The 23,386-nt window shown below is 35.6% G+C and overlaps 1 protein-coding gene across 6 annotated transcripts in view; it reads left to right on the forward strand.

The window, feature by feature from the left end:
* kif19 (kinesin family member 19) overlaps window positions 1-23,386 on the forward strand; it is a 51,019-nt gene that overhangs the window by 23,000 nt on the left and 4,633 nt on the right. For 3 of the 6 annotated variants that reach the window (XM_048169718.1, XM_048169719.1, XM_048169722.1), the window contains 14 exons: window positions 3,356-3,466; window positions 3,644-3,731; window positions 8,989-9,125; window positions 13,524-13,649; window positions 15,247-15,441; window positions 16,169-16,315; window positions 16,398-16,520; window positions 17,578-17,734; window positions 18,602-18,776; window positions 18,952-19,165; window positions 20,323-20,593; window positions 20,789-20,910; window positions 21,213-21,376; window positions 21,633-21,726. In XM_048169718.1, the coding sequence (XP_048025675.1) occupies window positions 3,356-3,466; window positions 3,644-3,731; window positions 8,989-9,125; window positions 13,524-13,649; window positions 15,247-15,441; window positions 16,169-16,315; window positions 16,398-16,520; window positions 17,578-17,734; window positions 18,602-18,776; window positions 18,952-19,165; window positions 20,323-20,593; window positions 20,789-20,910; window positions 21,213-21,376; window positions 21,633-21,726 (2,124 nt within the window). Of the gene's footprint in view, window positions 1-3,355; window positions 3,467-3,643; window positions 3,732-4,660; window positions 4,701-8,988; window positions 9,126-13,523; window positions 13,650-15,246; window positions 15,442-16,168; window positions 16,316-16,397; window positions 16,521-17,577; window positions 17,735-18,601; window positions 18,777-18,951; window positions 19,166-20,322; window positions 20,594-20,788; window positions 20,911-21,212; window positions 21,377-21,632; window positions 21,727-23,386 lie in introns of those variants that run through there. The other 3 variants (XM_048169720.1, XM_048169721.1, XM_048169723.1) reach the window with 2 other exon arrangements.

Raw genomic sequence — 23,386 nt, forward strand, 5'->3', positions numbered from 1 at the left:
AGGCTTGTGTTATCACCAGCATTGGGCGGCATTGTGTGCACAATTTAACAAGATTTAAGCTTTTTTAGATAAGTTAAAGTGCTAGTTCACCCAAAAATGAAAAATATCCCATAGTTTACTCATCCTCAAGCCATCCTAGGTGTGTATGACTTTTTTTCTTTCAGCCAAACACAATCTGAGTTATATTAAACAATATCCTGGCTCTTCCAAGCTTTATAGTTGGACTAAATGGTACGACTTTGAAAGGTCACTCTTCCGCCAGAACTCGACTTGTATGCGGCCATTACCGGAAGCCAGTGATGATAGTTTATAAAGTTGTAAATATGGATATTTTTCTTACAAAAATGCATTACTTCACTTCAGAAGGCTTTTATTAACCCCCTGGAGCCGTATGGATTACTTTTATGATGGATGGATGCGCTTTTTTGGGCTTTAAAATCTAGGGTGCCATTCAGTCCCATTTTATATATATATATATATATATATATATATATATATATATATATATATATATATATATATATATATAATATATATACTCTAATTGTGTTTGGCTAAAATCATATATACCTACGATGGCTTGAGTGTGAGTAAATTATGGGATAATTTTCAATTTTGGGTGAATTAACCCTTTAATGGATGATTTAAAATTAAAAAACAAAACTTCCCAAAAAAATCTCCCAAAAAAAATCTCTCAAAAAAAAATCTTGTTGATCAGAGGTTTCTTTCTCATTGTTTAGAAGATGTAGTGGATGAATTATGTTGCAGATGGCATCCATAATTCCTTAGTGAATTAAATGTCTAAACAAATAAATGTGGATAAATGTGGAATAGCTCATTTTGTCTGTGAGAAATGTACATTTTTTTGATAAAAAGTAATTTCAAAGTGTCTTTTGATTTTGATTTCTTGAGATTTATTTATTAATATTTATTGATTTTCTATATAATATATTTTATTTTTTATTTACTGTTTTATTATTTTCATAATTTCTAAATAATTTACTTATTTATAGTCAGAAACACCAGACTTCAGAAAAAAAGTCTCCATTTGCTCTCCATTTAATTTAATTTCCATCCAAGAGGACAAATGAGACAGAATCTCAACAAATACATTTCCCTGCAAGTTAAAGTTTTGTTTATTTTTTTGATTTGTTCATTTTGAATTTTGAAATGCGATTTATATAAAATTAGGTCATCAATAATGTGTGTAAAAACACTTTCTCAAAGTAGTTTTCAGCTACCTAAGTATATTTCATATTGGCTACTTCATAGAGTTAGCCTTTGGTCTCATCTGGACGTGTACTTACTGTTTTCCTGTTAACTCTGTCTTTTATCTCTTAATTGAACGGTTGCTTAGCAGCAATCGAACGTCTTTTGGAAAGTGCTCCGTGACAGTGGCTTGTCTTTTCCATCGGCCCTCAGTACATTGATTGTCATAGGGTTTATTTGCACAGGTATGATTAAACCAAAGCACCCAGGGACTCTAGCAAGAAAAGTAATTAAAGGACCAGTGGAAGATGTATATCTTTCTGCCCTACAGTGCATCTGATGTGCCTGTTAAGTTTCGTGATGACACAGAGCTTTTTATGTCTGAGGGTCTAGCTATCTGTTAAAGATCATTGACCATTGTCACATCAGCTCCACTGGACCCTTTATACAGTGCTGGCATTAGATGAGAACATACAGTAGGTGTACAGTGCTGGCCTTTATCAAGAGCAGGGACCATTTCAGGTGAGTGGAACCTGATCGGTGACCCAGTACTGATTACAGTGCGTCATTCTCTCGTGCCACGTAAACTATACTGGCACTGGTATCTTAAGAACATTAGGACTGGCCAAACTGCCACTCTACAGCTGTCACTGTGTGAATGATGAGATAACATAAACTCACGTACCATATGGCTGAGAGCACGATCACTGCACCCATCGTAAGTAAAACCCTCAGGAAAAACCATGCATGTTGCAGGTACGTCAAAACACGGACTGCTTCACAAACAGGGGTCAATTCAATGCTGGATTTGCACAAAGGATTAATATGACGGCACATGCTAATCGATGAGTTGAATCAACCCCACAGCACTAACCATTCAGAAATGTCCAGTTGCATTCTATAAGTTGTAACTTCTTCCTGAGTCTCTCCATCAGTGTCCGACTCGTAAGTATGAACAATGTAAGGCTGAACACCGTTACTGAGAATCGTCATTTTGGCTGCGTGAGATTTTCCAGCTTTTTTGTTGTTGAGCAACTGAAGCGTGAGCTTTTAAAGCTCCGCCCTCTTCTGGAAATGGGGCTGGGATCAGCAGCTCATTTGCATTTAAAGGGACACACAAAAAAGGCATGTTTTTGCACAAACCCAAATAGGGGCAAATTTGACAAGCTATAATAAATGATCTGTGGGGTATTTTGAGCTGAAACTTCACAGACACATTCTGTGGACACCAGAGACTTATGTTACATCTTGTGAAAAGGGGCATAATAGGTCCCCTGTAATGTTTTTGAAAGAAGTCTCCTATGCTTTTGAATTGTAGTGTATATCTCTCTATGAAATAAACATAATGTAAGATATAAATATAAAACAGTAAATTAACAGTTTGTTCAATCCCTGGGACAGTTGCAATGAGGCATGGCCTGTTCACCTTTTCTCCACCTTTCTAACGTCTCATTTCCTCACCCAGTCTTTTCTCCTTCCTCTGTTTGTAGAGAACGTCTGTATGTTTGCATTGTGCTCCACTATAATTGGCCTCTTTTAAAAGTCAGATCTCCTCTGCTGCATTTCAATTGCAAGGCTTCAAAGGGAATGCTGTGTTTGTGTGTTTGAACGGGTCATCAAACGATATGGGTGTGTTTTTACGAGCCCCGACTGATTGGAACATTGGCTCTGCACCCCAAAGCCTTCCAGATCCCATAGGGTTCTTAAAACAACAAGATTCAGCCTTTTGGCTACATCTGGAACCTTCCATGGGCTCCTTTTAATGACGTTAACCTCCATCAGGACCATTTTTTCCAAAATGTAGATGTAAAAATGGAAACTAAATTAGGTTTGGTGTCTTCAATCATGATGCTGTCATCTCCTGCTTTTAAGCCACACTAGCCATATCTTTCATGTGGACCCATTATGATATTTCTATTTAGAGGTGTTGTTAGGACACTCTGTCACTATAACTGAAATAAATGGCCTTAGTAGTTAATGTGAGGTGATAGCTAGCTGTTTTTCACAGTAAAGCGTGTTGTCAGGCGGTGAGTAAAAGGCTAAAATGGTTTTGATACGCACTCAGTATATGCAGGGCATATAAAAGCTTAAAACATGTAAACAGATGTAATACTCTTACTCATCTTTTTGTTTTCCTCTTCTTCAGATGGTGGTGTTGATGGACCCTATGGAAGATCCAGATGATATTCTTCGAGCTAATCGGTCCAGAGAGAAGACTTATATGTTTGATGTGGCCTTCGACTATACAGCCACGCAGGCAAGCTTGTTCTGTTTTTTTTTTTTTTTGCTTTTTTGTCTGTGTATGTTTGTAAGGGCGGATCAGTTTGAAGCACATGTATATACAAACTTCAACATGCTTTATGTGCCTATTTGTGTATGCCTTTATGTGCATTTATGGCCTCAGTTAAACGTGTTTTAAATGTGTTTTCCTTAGGACGAGGTGTACAGATCCACCACTAAAGGCTTGATTGAAGGTCTCATATCAGGCTACAATGCCACTGTTTTTGCCTACGGACCCACAGGTCAGTGCCAGGTCATACCTAGGGCTAAGCAATATATATTTTTCACTATATATTCTATATATAGAAACATCCTAACTCAGAATCGTATCTGTTTAGTTACAATGGTCATTTCACTGAAGAAATAGAGCTTTGTTGAATCTTAAGAATTAAGATCTTAAGTTTAAGTCACACAGCCCCTGATTATATCCAAACTTCTGTAACAAATTCTCACACCATTCACACCACTGCTATAACGGTAACGGCACAGAGAAACAATATCATTGGAATCACTTTCAGAATGATTTTATCCAGCTGATGAATGATAAAAACATTGACAGCCAATCAGAATCCACACTGCTGTAATGAGCTAGAGCAGTGGTTCCCAAACTTTTTAGCTTGGAGTACCCCCTGAAGGGATTACCATCCTTCCGCGTACCCCCTCTCTTCCACTTCGACTGCAGTCACACCTTTACCATTAAGGGCGAATATTTGCCCCCTAAATTGATTTTCCAGTGCATTTTTTTTTATCTTTATGAATAACTTTATAAAATAAATAATGTTTTAAATAAAAAAATGTCCAATAGAGAAATATGCAACGATGGTAAAACTAAGTAAAACTTTTAAATATTAAACGAAAACCGCCAGTAGGTGGCAGCAAGTCACTGTTTTTTATGAGTGAGTCATCGAGTCATTCATTCAGTAACAAAGCAAGTGGCTGTGAATGAATCATTGAATCATTGACTCTCACGATTCGTTCAAAGCCGTAGAATTGTTCGCGAAACACAGACGTGTGTTGTAGTTTTGCTCTGGTTTTCGTTAGAACTATTATTTAATTGCAAAATAGAGTAAATACTGACAGTACTGTGTTTAAAATTTACGTTTTATTTTTTGACCTGTTGTATAATAATGTCACGTTTGCAGTCATGTGGATATTTGGGTACAATTGCATTCTTGCTCGTTATCATCATTAAATACCAGAACTCACACAAGGTATGTTTTTGTATCGGAGAAAGTTTGAGTCTTAAATCGAAATTAATCCATTATCTGTGTCTATATTTGTTCTTCATGCGAGTAAGTGCTAAATCTCTACTTTTACAAAGGTACATTCTCGAGAACGACATTAATTTAGCGCGACTTAAGGCAGCAGATTCGGCACGCAATCTCATTTGCATGCTGCTTGTTTTACAGTCTATGGTGGATACAGTAATTTTTGACTGCAAATGATGAGGTAATTTGATTAAATGTACTGGATTTACGACATTTTGGAAGTTAGAAATACATGCTCGATTTTAATATTATTTTAAGGTAGAATTAAATGAACTACTAACATAGCTGCCAACTCTCACGCATTCAGCGTGAGACTCACGCAATTGACCCAATTCTCAAGCTCTCACGCCACACCCCCATATTCTCACGCAGACTCGTGCAGAAGTGAAGAAAAAAAATATCGCGCCGCATGATCTCGCAAAGCAACGGTTTTTGGTGCTCCGTCCCCGACTGGAGCTGTCCCCGGAAATGTCCCCGTTTTATATCTCGTTCAAAATAATCCGCAAATACATTTCAAAAAGTCTGGCCAGCATACAGCATAGAGGTTTCTTAATAGTGCTGTCAAAATATATTTTTTCTAAACATATCTCTCTATTGAAATATGTTAAACAGTTCAATACCGCTTTTCTACAGTATACATACACCGGCAGTGAGTTCACGCACACCTCAGTTGAACACAGACACGCCTCCTGTGACACTCAGCGCAGCGGCAGGCCTCGAGACGCTCTTTCGGTCCGGTTGAAAGGTTTTTATGATATAACAATTGATATGACAACTTTAGCACATGTGTCAGCTAAACATTCATTCAGTGTTTCCCATTAATGACCCTGTGCGCCGCCATAGTTTCATAATGAACCGAAAATTTAAAACATACGTTGTATTTTGCCAACGAACTAAAATCGAAACCGTGATATGGCTTTGTACCTTTATAAAACAGCAAAATACAGTGATTAAGTATATATACAGTCTGTCTGTCCTGCGTGTTTTAAAGAGAAGTGCGCACTTTGCTCACGATCAGCTGGTGATCAAAATTAAAGCTCAAGGATTTATCTTAGAAATTGGCTACAAACTAGTATTTTAATTTCCCCATAAGTTGAGTAAAGTAGCCTAACTAAATAATAATTTATTTTAGAGTGCATTTGTTACAATAGCCTAAATGGATATTATATTATTATTTTATTGTAATAATTGTTTGGCATCCTAAAACACAATGTAGACTAAGACACTATATATCACAACTAAAAATATGTTTAAACCCTCTTTAATGTCCAGGTACAAGTCAATGTTGTTTCTTTGTTTAATTTGCACTCTGTACATGGGTTGAAGCTCTTAATTTTGAGCTTCCAAAGTGTACCAGATTGATGCATTTAACCTTAAAATGTACAAAATTTTGTTCCGGGGGAGCATGCCCCCAGACCCCCCTAGAGGAAAATGAAATGAAATGAAAATATTAAATTCAATAATAAATGTTGCAAATGTTATTTGTGTTATTTAGCTCATATTTTGTAATGTGATTTTTCAAAATAGTGTAGTTTAACAGTTTTTTGTAGTCTAGGCCTACTGGCTAGTTATTTTGGTGAATTGTATTAAAACCAGACCAAAAATCCTAATTATAAGATTAAATCATTTATTAATGTAAAATGTAGAACCCCCAACAATTAAAAAAAAAAAAAAGTAGGCTACTGTCCCCTTTTTTTAATTAATAGATAATAACAAATGAGATTTTGGTGGTATTTTGACCACTCAAATAGGAAATGTCCCCGGTTTCCATTTCAGAAATCTGGTCACCTTAGGTTACACTTATTGTAAAGTGTTACCATAGAAATGAATATCAGTTTTATCTTAATCTTATTAAGCACAAACAATAAAGTTTCATTTGTTAACATCAGTTAATGCACTGAGAAATTAATAAATACTGTAGCACATATATTGCTCATTGTTAGTTGATGTTGGTTAATACATTAATGTTAATAAATGAGACCTTATTGTAAAGTGTTAACATTTTTATTTATACTGTTTTTATTATATGATCAGTTTGTGGAAAGGAGTTCAGTTAGGAGATCAAAAGTTGTAGCTCATAAATCATGTCCAGTAAGGTCTGAAGAGACTGAAATCATACAGAAGAGAAGTCAGTCACTTGAGTTTGTGGTAAAACCTTTTACAGTGCTTGAGTATTGTTGTCTTTTACTGCATAAGATAATTCAGTCTCAGAAAGTAGAACTGAAATGACATTCATTACAATATGATTAGTTAAAACATTTCAAATACACCTGCAGACTACTTTTTCTAGTCATGTATTTCGCCATCTTGTCTCTTCTCGTGAACTCAATCTCGAGTCTCGTCTCGTCTCGTGAGATACCCGTCTCGTCACACCCTTATAGTTTATATAGAATTAAGTTAGCATTAGCAGAGTTGTTTATTTTGCAGCCCTGAGCAGTTATTTTACATAACTTTATCATAAAAAACCAGTACAAAAGCAAGCCACGCCCCTCCACAAGCCCCTCCCCATAACCAAAGCCCCGCCCCCCAAAATCTCACTCTAAGCTGAACTCAAAAGTTGGCAGCCCTGTACTAATGTACCCCCTTTTGTCACCTCACGTACCCCAGTTTGGGAACCACTGAGCTAGAGCATTTAAAGTGACAGACAAGCACGTGCTTGGAACGATATCGTCCGCTGGCGTGGACGCTAATATAGTTATCTTTATAGTTATCATTCTTGGTGTGAACTGGCCTTTAGACCTGATAGATTGCTTAGATTCTTTTCCGCGAATCGATTCAAACCTCTGATTCAATGATTTGTTTGTGTACCCACTCAGATATGTTCAGGAAGTGTCTGTTTTCATGTAATAAATATTTTTTTTAGGATAAATATATCATAAATAATAAGTAAATAAAGTGATGTATTAATAAATTGTTATATTGGTGTGTGTGTATATGTGTGTATGTGTATATATATATTTATATATATTTATATTTATATTATCCTTTTTCAAAGTAATATTGCCCAGCAATATTACTTTATAAAAACAAACACATTATTCAAATTAATATTAACACAAATTAACTAAATTCTGAAGATTAAATTAATTATTTCTTAACTTTCTAAATGTTTTTAATTCATGTAATTACTATTAATATTGAACATCAAAGCATTTTCTTTACACAAAGCCTAAATGCAGTGCATTTTACTGCCCTCTTTTGATTGACAGGATATATCGGCCCTAACTGTCGGCTGTTTTTAAACTATCGGCCGATTGTTAACGACCGATACCGATTATTGGCCGATGTATCGGTTTATCTCTACAACAAAGTGAATGTGGGAGATAAAATCAATTTGGTTGTTTTTTGTTTTGTTTTTGTTTTTTTAAATCAGTAAAGTATATTTAAATAGTATGTGAAACCACAGCCATGGCATGAACACATTGTTGACATCCACAATAGCCATATTGCCAAAGTAGTAAAAATCGCAGACACTCAGGCACGACTAGGACACACAGATTATCACCCTGATCTTCTTTCTTCCTGCTTAAAGAGCAGCTTCAATCAACAAAGTCACATGCACTGATTCCACAAAGAGACCACAGTGCCAACTATAGCACATACTTATTTATTGATGTTTCCAAATATGATTTATATGTATTATATGTTCACCTAGCTCACTGAATTCCATGACAGCTGTCAAGAGCACATCATTGGGTAATATTTCACCCTTTTTTATTGCTCCTTTGAATTGAATAAAAGTTCCTGGAGGGCAGATGTCTGTGTAGTTCTCATGTGCCCGCGTACTCTAATCTGTCCTCGGAGTGACTTTTACTGACTGTTCCTGTCTCTGGCCGTGACTATATAAAGCTGTGCTCATCCTGATGGGGATAAAAGCCACCTGTAAACATTGTTTCACTCACTATGACTCATCTCACACCTGTGCCTAGTTTATGTCATGCTGATGAACATATGCTAATTATCTACAATTATTTTGCATTCATTAAAAGAGAGCTAGGCCTGGTCTGTCACAGACAACAAGAAACAAAAAATTATACTAAATGCAAGTAATAAAATGCAACTGATTGATAAAGGTCTATGTTTGATGTTTAAGCAAATTTTATTTATTTTTTTATTTTTTTGTAGTATTTTAAACAAGTATTATATTGGTTCTCTATTTTATTTTATTTTATTTTATTTTATTTTATGATGGTAAATTGTGGTCCTATTAAGCATATGTATGTGTTTACAGGTTGTGGGAAGACTTACACCATGCTAGGAACAGACAGAGAACCTGGTATCTATGTTCGCACATTAAACGACCTGTTCAAAGCCATCGAAGAAACCAGCGATGACATGCAGTACAGTGTCTCGATGTCCTACTTGGAGGTGAGATCTTCATTTGGTTGCTAAATAGGATTTTATCAGCCACTTGTTGTTGTTTTTTTTTGCTCCATTATCACCTGGATGTTCGATACAGACCTTGTAAAGATACCGTTACCTTACTGCTATGCTAAACGCACATAGTAAAGTAAATTGCCCTCATTCAGTTTCAAACACTTTAAAAAAGGGTAACGGCTTAAGTGTTATGTGATAAGATAATCATCAGGCCCGTGAGGAGCGACTGAAAGCACGTCTGTTTATCAGATCTGTTTGCGTGAGGGAGGGGTAATCTTGTCGGCTTAGCGACTATCTCAGCATCTTTGATTACGGTGATGTTGTATTGATACGAGAAAGCTTGTTCCCCTACTGAGTTGTTTTCTCAAACACAGTTTACTCGAAACAAATACATGCATCCATGATCCCCTGTTGCGCTAACCTTGAAACCAATCACTATGCTTGTATGCGACTATCCAAATAATGTATAGATCTATTATTGATGACTCTGTCGCACTTACAAGCCTCTAACCGTCCTTCCCCCCATGTGTTTATTCATCCATGTATCTTGTTTACAAGCGTTTTATAATTGTCTCAAGCACTGTGTCCTAACCAGGCGCCACACTTTGTTACATTCAATGTAGACAGACTACGTTTTTATCGATGAAACGTGTCACGTTGTGCCTGGTCAGGACACACTGCAAGGTTCAAGTACATACCAAAAGAAAAGGACAGTCAATTGGATTTCTACAAAAGACCAGAAGTGATTGTTCTATAATAAAAGGTTACATATACGGCTCCTACAGTGGTGTTTGAACACCGTGTGCATGGATATTGCAGCACTATCACCATTGTAAAGGTGAAATAACACATTGTCAAGCATCAGTGCCAGACAGTATAGAAATGCTGCTGAATAGACATGGATTGACAAAATGAGCAGTGAGACTGTCGACAAAGAATGTGAGACAGTGTGAGATGAAAAAAGACACTGAGAATTGAAGTGATGCTCCTGTCAGCGTGAACATGTGATCTCAAGTGCACGTGCATCACCTGTCAGAAACAGGACAAGGTTATTGAGTTTGATGGCTAAACTGGAGATAAAACTGCAAAAAAGATTTACATTGAAGGAGGTACCCAAGTCATATCTAAAGAGCAGAATATCACATAGACATGAGAGTGAGCTCTAAAATTTTAAAGCTCAAAGTTCAATGCCAAGCGAGATATTTTATTTAACAGAAGTCGCCTACATTGAACGGCCAGTTTGGACTACATCCCTCTACTTCCTTCTTTAATGACGTCACTAAAACAGTTTTTTGACTAACCTCCGCCCACAGGAATACACAAGAGTTGCGTTTGTAGAGTGTGTTTGTCGCCATGTCGTCGAAACGCTGTTATTTTCATCCCGCAGTCCAATCACCGGGTCTGATTCCGGCTCAAATTGATAGGGTAAAATTAAAGACATGTTTACAATAACACTGAGCGCATGCATCTCCACGTTATGGTAAGAGGCGTGACCTTTCCGGGCAAGGTTCGCTAAGCTGCTGTCGAATCACAACACAGGAACCACTGGCACAATCAGAACTCGTTACGTATTTCTGAAGGAGGGACTTCATAGAACAAGGAAGTCATCAGCCCGTTTTTATGACAGTGGAAACAGCGGTATTACAGATAAGTAAATTATGTGAAAAATACTGTGTTTTTTTTACACGCGAAACATGAACACATGTTATATTGCACACTATAAACACAATCAAAGCTTCAAAAAACCACGAAAAACGGGACCTTTAACCACCTTGCAACACCCTAGCAACCACACAGCTGCATGGCAATCACTCCGAATTCCTAGTAACTGGGTAGCAACGCCTTGGGAGCAATTCACAGCACTATAGCATTGTGGTAGCAAGTTTTACATGGGTACATCTCACATTTTCTTCAGAAAATGTAAAATGTAGTTTAGACAAACGTGCACAGACAAACATACCCTATATCTTACCATTTTTATTGGCATACTAGCATACTCTTCACTGCTAGATGTAAACTATATGTAAAGAAATGGTAAATGCAGTATACAATATGTTGCTAAATATTTCAGTAGTATACTTTTACAGTGTGTACAGTACCTGTCAAAAGTTTGGAAAATTACAATTTTTTAATGTTTTTGAAAGAAGTCTCTTATGCTCACCAAGGCTCAAAAATACAGTAAAAAACTGTAATATTTTGAAATATTATTACAATATAAAATAATTGTTTTCTATTTTCAATTTAAAACAGCTGTTTTCTATGTCAGTATACAGTAAAGTGTAATTTATTCCTGCGATCAAAGCTGAATTTTCAGCATCATTACTCCAGTCTTCAGTGTCACATGATCCTTCAGAAATCAATCTAATATGATGATTTGATGCTCAAGAAACATTCATTATTATTATCAATGTTGAAAACAGTTGTGTACAATTTTTTTCAAAATTCTTCGATGAATAGAAAGTTCAAAAGAACAGCATTTATATAAAATAGAATATTTTCTAACATTATAATTGTCTTTACTGTTCAGTTTAACTCATCCTTGATGAATAAAAGTATTGATTAATTTTATTTCTATCCCCCAAAAATAAAATTAAAATTCTTACTGAGCCCAAACTTTTGAACGGTAGTGTTTAATGTTACAAAAGATTTAGATTTCAGACAAATGCTGTTCTTTTGAACTTTCTATTCATCATAGCATCATGAAATAAAATGTAAATAACTGTTTTCAACATTGATAATGATAATGAATGTTTCTTGAGCTTCAAATCATCATATTAGATTGATTTCTGAAGGATCATGTGACACTGAAGACTGGAGTAATGATGCTGAAAATTCAGCTTTGATCACAGGAATAAATTACACTTTACTGTATATTGACATAGAAAACAGATATTTTAAATTGGAATAATATTTCACAATATTACCGTTTTTGTTTGTATTTTTAATCAAATAAATGCAGGCTTGGTGAGCAGAAGATACTTCTTTTAAAACATTAAAAAAATCTTACTGACCCCAAACATTTGAACGGTAGTGTGTGTGTGTGTGTGTGTGTGTGTGTATATATATATATATATATATATATATATATATATATATATATATATATATATACATTGTAAAAGCATATAATTAATATATATGAATTATTACTGATACTTATTACCAATACTTATAGCCAGTATAATCCATTGCACATATATAAATACAACTATTTAATTATTATTATAATTTTTATCAGAAATGTTTTTTTTTTTTTTTTTTTTTTTTAATAAAACTGCATGCACTCGCTCACACATAAAAGCATCTTAACATACACACGTAAACACAGAACTGTTTGACTTCTTTAGGTTAAAGGGGTGTTTGGGATGTGCAAACCTATGAGTAAGCCACTCCGTCCACAGGGAAAGAGCAACCTTCAGTAAATAGCACAATGCTCCCCTGTCCTCTGCTTTTCTTACACCTTCACATTAAAACTCCTGTTTACTTTGGGCCGTTCAGATGCTCAAGGGGATGCTTCCCTGGAGAGAACACGTTTTTATTCTCGGCTTCTGTGGTTTCGTTTCAGACCTCCCGGTTTGTATTTTCACTTTTTACTCTTTCCATCCATCTACATCTATAGCAGGTCTTCTGCACTTCCTCTGTCAATGGCTTCTTTTCATACCATCAGCGTCACCCTAAAATTATCACATGGTTACGGCACATCACAGTGACCTCACTGACAGTGATGAAATATTAAGTTCGAGACGACTTAATTTGAGAGCTTTTGAGGCGACCGCAGATGGCGCTCAGGATGTGGCCTTGTTCTAAACCGGGTTGAATGAAGCTTATTGAAAAATTAAATCCCACATTCATCTCTCCACTAGCATCCGGAAAGTACTGTATATGACAGTTTATGCTACAGATTCTGGATTTTGATTGAATGAAACATTCCAAAGTGTGGATTACTTTTGAAATTAATTTATTATTGGTTTAAGGAAAAAATCTACACATTAGCATTTGCAATGAAAACCTGAAAAGTGTTGTGAGATGAATTCATGTACATGTGGTTACTGGTTGACTTCAGACCATTGACGTAATAAAAATGTAATTCTCCATGACCGTGCTATGTGCTAAATGTTCAATAATTCAATGTTTTGTTTTGTTTTTTTGTCAATAATTCCTTTTAAATTTCACAAATTATAGCATTTGTTCATGTGCTCAACTGGTACAGCATGGTACTAGCATGGAAAGGTCACAGATGGCACATTCTGATATTTATGCACTGCAAGTCAGCTCAGATAAAAGCATCTGTCAGATGCATGAATGTAAATGTCAAACGCATTATTGTTCATGCATAAACAATGATGGTAATCTTGAAATCTAAGCATGGTCTTTACTCTTGTGTTCCAGATCTACAATGAGATGATAAGAGACTTACTGAATCCATCATCTGGGTTCCTGGACCTGAGAGAAGACTCAAAAGGAGAGATACAGGTCGCAGGAATCACAGAGGTCTCCACTATTAATGCAAGAGAGGTTAGTTAGACACGTTATTGAGACCCAATTCTGACATTGCATTAGCATTTTGAAAAATAAACTTTTTAAAAGTAAATACTGATACATATGGAAGCTTGTTTCTGCCACTAAATAATAAAATATAAAAAAGGTAATTGTGATTTTTTTTTTTTTTTTTTTCTCATCTCACAATTCAGACTTTTTTCTCAGAATTAAGAGATTTAAACTCGCATTTGTGAGTCATAAAGTCAGAATTGCGAGATATAAAGTCCCAATTCTGACTTTTTTCTCGCAATTATGAGTTTTTATCACGCAATTCTGACTGTAACTCGCAATCCTAACATTTTTTTACAGAATGTGCGAGATATAAACTCACAATTGCATCTTATAAAGTCAGAATTGTGTGATGTAAACTCAAAATTCTGAGAAAAAAAGTCAGAATTGCAAGATATAAACCCGCAATTGCATTTTATAAAGTCAGAATTGTGAGATATAAACTCATAATTCTGTGAAAAATCTTTTTTTCCCTCACAACTGGACATTATAACACAATTGCGAGTTTATATCATACAATTCTGACATTATGCCATGCAATTCTGACTTAATATCACACAATTCTGACTTTATAACTCTCAATTCTGAGAAAAAAAGTCAGAATTGTGAGAGATAAGCTCGCAATTACCTTTTTTTATTTTTTTATTTCATGGTGGAAACAAGCTTACATAGATACAGTACTTACATAGTCAGTGCTGGAGAATGTTAATTTTAAAAAATATGTATATGCATATGTTGCATACATAACCAAAAGGCAACAAAAGACATTAATTTCCCCAAAAAAAAATGTATAAAAAAAGTTTTTGTCACCTCTAGATGGCTGAGACTGTCTTCTAAAAAATGTACATTAGTATTTAAATAAGTCAGTTAATACTATGATGCTTCATTGAAAGAATTAACTGGTATTGTGGTGAATATTTAAATATCACATTATTTCTTATAAAATGCATGTTAATTGTGACATGTTGCCCTTAACGTAGGTCTTACTGTAATAAAGAAATATTTATCTTTTAAAGTTACAGTACCTTTTAATAGTTTGGGGTCAATAGTTTTTTTCTTTTTTTTTTCAGCAAGTTTGCATTAAATTGATCTAAATTGTCAATTGTCAAAAGGCCATTTATATTTCAAAAGATTTCTATTTCAAATTATTGCTGTTCTTTTCAGCTTTCTATTAATTAAAAAAATGATATTTCACATAAAGCAGCATGAACGTTTTCAACATTTATAATAATAAGAAATGTTTCCTGAGCACTAAATCCGAATATTAGAATGATTTCTGAAGGATCATGTGACACTATAGACTGGAGTAATGATGCTGAAAATTCAGTTTTGCCATCACACAAATAAATTACATTTTAAAATATATAAAAATAGAAAACGACTATTTTAAATAGTAATAACATTTCACAATATTGCTGTTTTTACTGTATTTTTGATCAAATAAATGCAGTCTTGGTTAAAAAAAAAAGTCTGACAAACTTTTGAACGGTACTGTGTATAAATGTATTTGTATACAGCTGGATGGTGAGTTTTCTCTCTTTTTTTCTCTCTCTCTCTCGCTCAGATCATGGAGTTGTTAGTGAAGGGAAACAAGCAGAGAACTCAAGAACCGACAGCAGCCAATCAGACATCTTCACGCTCTCACGCTGTGCTGCAGGTGGCCGTGCGCCAACAGAGTCGATGTCGAGACATCCTGCAGGAAGTGCGATTTGCACGACTCTTCATGATCGATCTAGCAGGATCTGAACGGGCTTCACAGGTATGATGTGTTTGCGTGTGAGGAGGCGAGATATGTGTAGGCGTGAGACATAAAGGTCTATTCATCATTCAGAAGTTACGTAAAAGCGCAGTTGGTGGGCTCGGTCGTACATCCATAAATTTGATAATCATTAATATCAAAGCTATCAATCTTTCTTCTTGCATAAAAGCTGGCACAGTCGGCTCCAAATATATTCAGAATCATAAATCAGCCAATGACGAGGGAACAATTCCAAGAGTGATTTAACTATCGGTGATAAACTTGAAAATGAAAATATTGGTTTGAATACTAAATACATTATGATGCATGAGACCCCTCCACCAGTCCAGTCAGGTATTTTTGATGAAAGACGTGTGAATCATGTTATATATTAAAGTGTAGTTTCCACTCACAGCATGAGACTGGGAGATATTACATGAGAGAACACATTTAAAGAGCATGCCATGTATTTGCCATGGAAACTCAAGCACCCTGTGGGTTTAAACATGCATGTGACATGGCATAAAAGCAGATCACGTTGTTTCTGGTTATGGGGTATTGTTGCTCAGAAACATGAGTGGTTGTTTGTTCTCTATTGATGAGGATGACAAGCCTGTTGCACAACTATTCAGAGAATGAATGAGACATACGAGAGCGCCCCCTGCTGGACGCTTTAACAGACTTCCTAACCCACGTGCAATCGGTCAGTTTAACATCTTTGTGCAATAACTACTGTTTCTACTTTCAGACACAGAACAGGGGTCAGAGGTTAAAAGAGGGCGCCCATATCAACCGATCTCTGCTGGCGCTGGGGAACTGCATCAATGCTTTGAGCGAAAAGAATGGCAACAAATACGTCAACTACAGAGACAGCAAGCTCACGCGATTGCTCAAGGTAGATTCTTCATGAACAGGGACACTCAAGGGATATTTTTCTTGATTTCGGTTGTCTAACTGGGATTTTTTCATGTCTGCAGGATTCTCTAGGAGGAAACAGTCGGACGGTGATGATTGCTCACATAAGCCCTGCATCTCTAGCCTTCGAGGATTCACGAAATACCCTGACTTATGCCGACCGTGCCAAAAGCATCCGCACACGGGTTAGTTTGGCACATGATAAAACAATGGACAACTTGGTTAGCTACTTATACTACTGTTCTAAAGTTTTGGAGTCAGTAAGAGCTTAGGATGCACTAAATTGATCAAAAGTGACTGTAAAGGCTTTTACATCGTTACAGAATATTTATATTTCAAATAAATGCTGTTGTTTTGAATGTTCTCTGCGTCCACAAAATATTAAGCAGCACTACTGTTTTCAACATTGATAATAATAAGAAATGTTTCTTGAGCACCAAATCAGCATATTAGAATGATTTTTGAAGGATCATGTGACACTGAAGACTGGAGTAATGATGCTGAAAAAAATGGAATAAACTACATTTAACAATATATTATAATACAATTTTTTATTTTATATTGTAGTGTGTGTGTATGTGTATATATATATATATATATATATATATATATATATATATATATATATATATATATATATATATAGTTCACACACACACACACACACACAATCAATTCAAATTTGAGTGATTCTGACAATGTAAAGTTGATGAAAAATGAAAAAAATTAAACTGGCTCTAAACATACGTGTACAAAGTTATTCAACCCCCAAAACCCAAAAGTCAAATTTTGTGCAGAATCTTTTATTCTTTATAACCTCCAATAAACGCTGCGTGTGTGTGTGTGTATGTGTGTGTGTGTGTGTGTGTGTGTGTGTATGTATATATACACACACACACACACACACACACAAGTGGTTAATACACAATAACAAGAAGCAGGAAGAGAAACAGAACAGTTGACAGACAATAAAGAGCAAAGATAATGGGGTTTTAAATTACAGCAATCTGTGCTTTGCTTTTGGTGTTGTTTTGATTGACAGTGTTTGGGTGATGTCATCATGTAATTGAGATTGACAGTGAAAGTGAAAAGTGAACAGCACGGCAGGGCATATGTACACACATACACAAAAAAGCTTGTGATAGTCTGCCTTAGATTGTTGCTTTTTTGTGACACGTTTTTGATGCCAACTGTTTGGTGAGGATGTTGATGACAATGTTATATTTTACTCTTCCTGTGCAGGTAAAGAGAAACCTGTTGAATGTGTCCTATCACATCGCCCAGTACACCAGCATCATCTCTGACCTGCGCAGCGAGATTCAGCGGCTGAAGAAAAAGATAGCAGACCAGGCCAGTAGACAGCTCAACCCGGACAGAACAGACATCCGCCATGTTCAAGGTAACATTGGAAATGTTTAATTTAATTAGATTATTTCTAATTGATTATATTCTATTCAAATATATTATTTTCTGTTTGATTACATTATTGTTTCTGTTATATTCTGGTGTAAATTATATATTTTTTTTTTTAAATATTCTATTCTTATAGATAATTTTCTGTTTGACTTTAATTCTTTCTAATTGATTCTGTTCTAATAATAGATTTTTTTTGTTTTTTTAAGATTATTTTCTATTTGATTCTATTCTATTCTAATACATTATTTTCTGTCCTTAGATTTTTTTCTGTTTGATTACATTTTGAATCGATTCTTTTGTATTCTATTCTAATAGATTATTTTCTGTTCGATTAGATTATAGATTTATAGATTAATTTCATTTTTTTTTATTCTTTTCTTCTTGATTATGTTATATTCTATTCTAATAATTTATTTAGTTTGGTTAAATTCTTTTTTTAATTGATTCTGTTCTATTCTAATATATATTATTTTCAGTTTTATTAGATTCTTTTCTAACTGATTCCATTCAATTCTATTCTAATAGATTATTTTCTGTTTGATTAAATTAGTTTTTGTTCAATTATGTTATTTTCTTACTGATTCTATTCGTAAAAATTCATTTCTGTTTGATTTTAATTCTTATCCTCTTGATTCTATTCTGTTCTAATATATTATTTTCAGTTTGATTTGATTCTTTTCTGTTTGATTAGACTATTTTCTAATTGATTCTGTTCAATAGATTGTTTTCTGTTTGGTTAGATTCTTTTTCTCTAGATTAGATGCTAGTCTATCCAGTTCTGTTAAATTTATTCTCTGTTCTTTTTTAGATGAGTAATCTCATAACATTATTATTCTCTGTTTGCCTGTAGCGGAGGTGCAGGCTCACTCTTCTCAGCAGAGCCGGGCTGAGATGGACCAACTGCGGGAGAAGCTGATCGATGCGTTTAGACAGCAGATGGACATCAGGAAGCGTCTTATGGAGCTGGAAAACAGCAACATGGAAATCCAGATAGACACATCCAAACACCTGCTGACAATCGCAGAGTGAGTCTTCATTCTGCACAACTCAAACCTTCTGATTTTGAACATTATCACCAATTGTTTTATCGTTTCAGAGCTAACAAACTTTCTTTTGTGAATTGTTTTGTTTGAAAAGTGAGCTTGTGCTATCTTTCTTTGAAATAAATGCTTGGTTTGATATTTTGTTATTGAAATATAGTCTGTCTCCATCTAGCTGGGAGCAAGAGCGCTTTAGGAGAAGAAAGAAGTGGCAGGGGGAGAGAAGGAAGGAGACTTTTAATAAGGATGAAAGCGAAAAAGACTCAGACTCGCCAGAATCTTTGCCTGACAGCACAGAGACACAAGAGGTGGCCATTGCCAGAGAGAACCTTGTCACGCTCATGACCGAGCAGAAGAAAATACAAAAACAGAAGGTAATGTCGTTAGTAACCACTAGAGGGCAGATCAACACCTCAGAAAACTCAAAGTCCAGCCCTGGACCAATATTCTGGTTCATTTTAGCAAATCAGTTAGTTAGTAGGTATCTTATGTTTAATTCACTAGTGATATAAAGACAAGAGACTATTTAAAATGTTTATGATTTGCAATATATCGTACAGTTTTACTTCAAAACAAAGTTCCTACAGTCTAGTAATTTTTCATGATTTTAAAAATGATAAATTATTTGTTTGTGAGGCATGTCTATCATTACAGCCAAGATGAAGCTACTGTATGAAATACTTTTAAAGGATTAGTTCACTTTCAAATAAAATTTTCCTGATAATTTACTCACCCCCATGTCATCCAAGATGTTCATGTCCTTCTTTCTTCAGTGAAAAGAAATGAAAGTTTTTGATGAAAACATTCCAGGATTATTCTCCATATAGTGGACTTCAGTGGGCACCAAACAGTTGAAGGTCAAAATTGCAGTTTCAGTGCAGCTTCAAAGGGCTTTAAACGATACCAGACGAGGAATAAGGGTCTTATCTAGCATAACGATCGGTCATTTTAGAAAAAAATACAAATGTATATGCTTTATAAACACAAATTATGGCCTTGCGTGTGCTTCCGCTTTCCGTATTCTTCAAAATGTCCTACGCCTTGCCTATTCAACTTACGTTCATTCCGCTGTAATTTTGACCTTCAACCGTTTGGAGGCTATTGAAGTCCACTATAAGGAGAATAATCCTGGAATGTTTTCATCAAAAACCTTAATTTCTTTTCGACTGATGAAAGAAAGACATGAACATCTTGGATGACATGGGGGTTGAGTGAATTATCAGGAAAATTTTATTTGAAAGTGAACTAATCATTTAATGTTGAAATGGATGATAATATTCACAAGACATTAGCTCTTTTCCAAAACAAAGCAAACTACCTACATAAGTTCCTTCTTTTAAGGCAGCATCCTAAACAACTCATTCGGAACACTCTGCATAGGCAGTGCATTCTGGGATTACCTTTTGGACTGAGACTTCTCATAAGCAGAGATAAATTGTGCATGACTAGCAGAGTTAATAAAGCCACTCATCACAGCTGACTGTGACCACAGTCAGTGACTAACTGACCACAGTCCCTCTGTTCTCTTTAGGCCGGATTGGAGCAGCGCCTGGCAGAGCTGAGAGAGAAGGCTCGACATCTCGAAGAGCTTCTCCCCCGCCGTGTGAGCTCAGAGGAGCAGAGGGAAGTGCTTTGCCTCCTCTGCAAGGTCCACGAGCTGGAGATCGAGAACGCAGAGATGCAGTCCAGCGCGCTGCTCAAGGATAACGTGATCCGACAGAAAAATGTGGTAGTGCAGCGTTTTGAACAGCACAGACACCTCTGCCATGAGATCATCCAGCAGCAGCGGCAATTTATCGATGGTGAGTCATTCGCAGGAATAAGAAACGGCACAGAAATCTCAGCCAGAGATGCATCAAGCCAAACTGTTGCAGTAAAGTTTTCCAAATGATGCAATATGAAAAAATGTTCAAGTAGAAACAAAAGAAGAAAAATATCTATTTTTATTATAATACATATATGGTTATGAAAAATTAAGGTGAATGATGGTTTTGCAGATCACAGTCTCCTAGTCCCTCCTCATCTTCAAGAGCTGTATGAGATGTACATGAAGGAAATGGATGAGAAGAACTTGGACAGAGTTGTGGCCCTGGATAAGTTCACCATTCGTACTCTTAAGGTACATCAAGCAGGCGTTTTTTTTTTTGTTTTTTTGTTTTTTTTTAAAGATTTAAAGTCAATGTGAAGTCAACATTTACTTTCTGAATACACATTGCTGCTCTTAACGTGTGCAATTTATCAGTGCATATTATTCCCCAAAAACTAAATCCTGCCTAATATTTTCATTGACTTGGAAATGCATCATAATGTGAGAGTAAATGAGTTTCATGTTGAGTTTAAAAACTCTTCAAGAGAAGAACATGATAAAATAAATAAAGAAATAGAATAATCATAAATATTTTCTGACATATATCTCTTTAGGAGGGTTCCCTGCCCAAGATCACCCTCCCCAGTAGAGTTCGTGACCCCTTGCAGGAGATGGATTCAGACCAAGAGAGTGTTCGCACATTGGGCTCGGACAACAGACAAGGGCGGACAAAACTGAGGAGACACACGCTGCCTCCGATTCTCCCAGAGCCTGATGGGTAAGAAGAGCTCTAAGCAAATTCATTTAAGACACTTTTGACATTTTCCTGCCCATACAAAATTGAGATATTTCCTTGTATGGCACATTTAATGGCCAAAAATATTTTGTAAATGTGAAAATAAAAAGAATCTGGAAAAATCTGCTTTTACAGCTACACTGCTGACATAAAGAGAATTGTAATTGTGTTAAAGGGGTCTGAATTTGTTTACATACTGTAACCTATAAGCTAAAATATTCTTCTCCTGTCCACACAGAGACCGAGTGTTTAAGAGCAGTCACAAACAGATGAAGAACTCTGTAGTAATGACTCCTCCACCCATTCACATCAATGGCCAGGGCAACAGAGAGGTGAGCTGCTTGGTATGAACATTAGTTCTTCTAGCTACAGACTATACACTAATGTTGAAAAGTTTGGGGTCAGTGTGATTTTTTTTTTTTACTTATATTCAGCAAGAGCACATTAAATTGATCAAAAACATAGACTGTAAAAAAAAAAGAGATGGACAGCTTTCTTCCACTGTAGAAAATTGAAGCCAAAATATCCCATAAACGGTCATTACTGATTATGTACATACATCATTTGGAGCTCGAGTCTGCGCAGTAGTGATCCTGAGGTCAGTTAACATCAAGGTCCCGGCCGTATTTCCCGGTTCTGCAGACTCAATCGCAAGCACAGCTGTCAATCATGACGTTACATCCTGTTTTTATATGATCAAATATCTAACTGAAACCAAAATTATTGGAAAAATGAACACTTGAACATTTGTCAGCATGATAAGAACTAACTAAAATTAGCAGAAAACATCTTCGGAAAAAAGTTATTTCAAGTGTAATTGGATTTTTTAGTTTGGCTCACGTCCCATTCGATTACGTGGAGAGGGCGGGGTTTATGACCTATACTGATCATGTTTTGGCTTCTATTTTCAGAACGTGTGTGGCACACTTGATCAAAAGTGAAAGTAAAGACATTTATTATAATGTTATAAAGATGTCTATTTCAAATAAAAGTTTTTTTTCTTTTAAACTTATCAAAAAAACAAATCCTGAATAAAACATTTATCTCGGTTTCTACAAACATACTAAGCAGCACAACTGTTTTCAACATATTAAGAAGAAATGTTTCACATCAGCATATTAGAATTATTTCTGAAGAATCATGTGACTGGAGTAATGAAAATTCAGCTTTGCCATCACTGGAATAAATTACGTTTTAAAATATATTAAAGGTGCCCTAGAATCAAAAATTGAATTTACCTTGGCATAGTTGAATAACAAGAGTTCAGTACATGGAAAAGACATACATTGAGTTTCAAACTCCATTGTTTCCTCCTTCTTATGTAAATCTCATTTGTTTAAAAGACCTCCGAAGAACAGGCGAATCTCAACATAACACTGACTGTTACGTAACAGTCGGGATCATTAATATGTACGCCCCCAATATTTGCATATGCCAGCTCATGTTCAAGGCATTAGACAAGAGCAGTATTAACGTCTGGATCTGTGCACAGCTGAATCGTCAGACTAGGTAAGCAAGCAAGAACAATAGCGAAAAATGGCAGATGGAGCAATAATAACTGACATGATCCATGATATCATGATATTTTTAGTGATATTTGTAAATTGTCTTTCTAAATGTTTCATTAACATGTTGCTGATGTACTGTTAAATGTGGTTAAAGTTACCATCGTTTCTTACTGTATTCACGGAGACAAGAGAGCCGTCGCTATTTTCATTTTTAAACACTTGCAGTCTGTATAATTCATAAACACAACTTCATTCTTTATAAATCTCTCCAACAGTGTGTAATGTTAGCTTTAGCCACGGAGCACTATCAAACTCATTCAGAATCAAATGTAAACATCCAAATAAATACTATGCTCACATGATCTGAAGCATGCATGCAGCATGCATGACGAACGTCTTGTAAAGATCCATTTGAGGGTTATATTAGCTGTGTGAACTTTGTAAATGCACTGTATTATAGTCGAGAGCTCGGGGGGTAGGGAGC

The sequence above is a fragment of the Megalobrama amblycephala genome, linkage group LG20 (assembly GCF_018812025.1).
Source record: "Megalobrama amblycephala isolate DHTTF-2021 linkage group LG20, ASM1881202v1, whole genome shotgun sequence".
NCBI classification, from domain to species: domain Eukaryota; kingdom Metazoa; phylum Chordata; class Actinopteri; order Cypriniformes; family Xenocyprididae; genus Megalobrama; species Megalobrama amblycephala.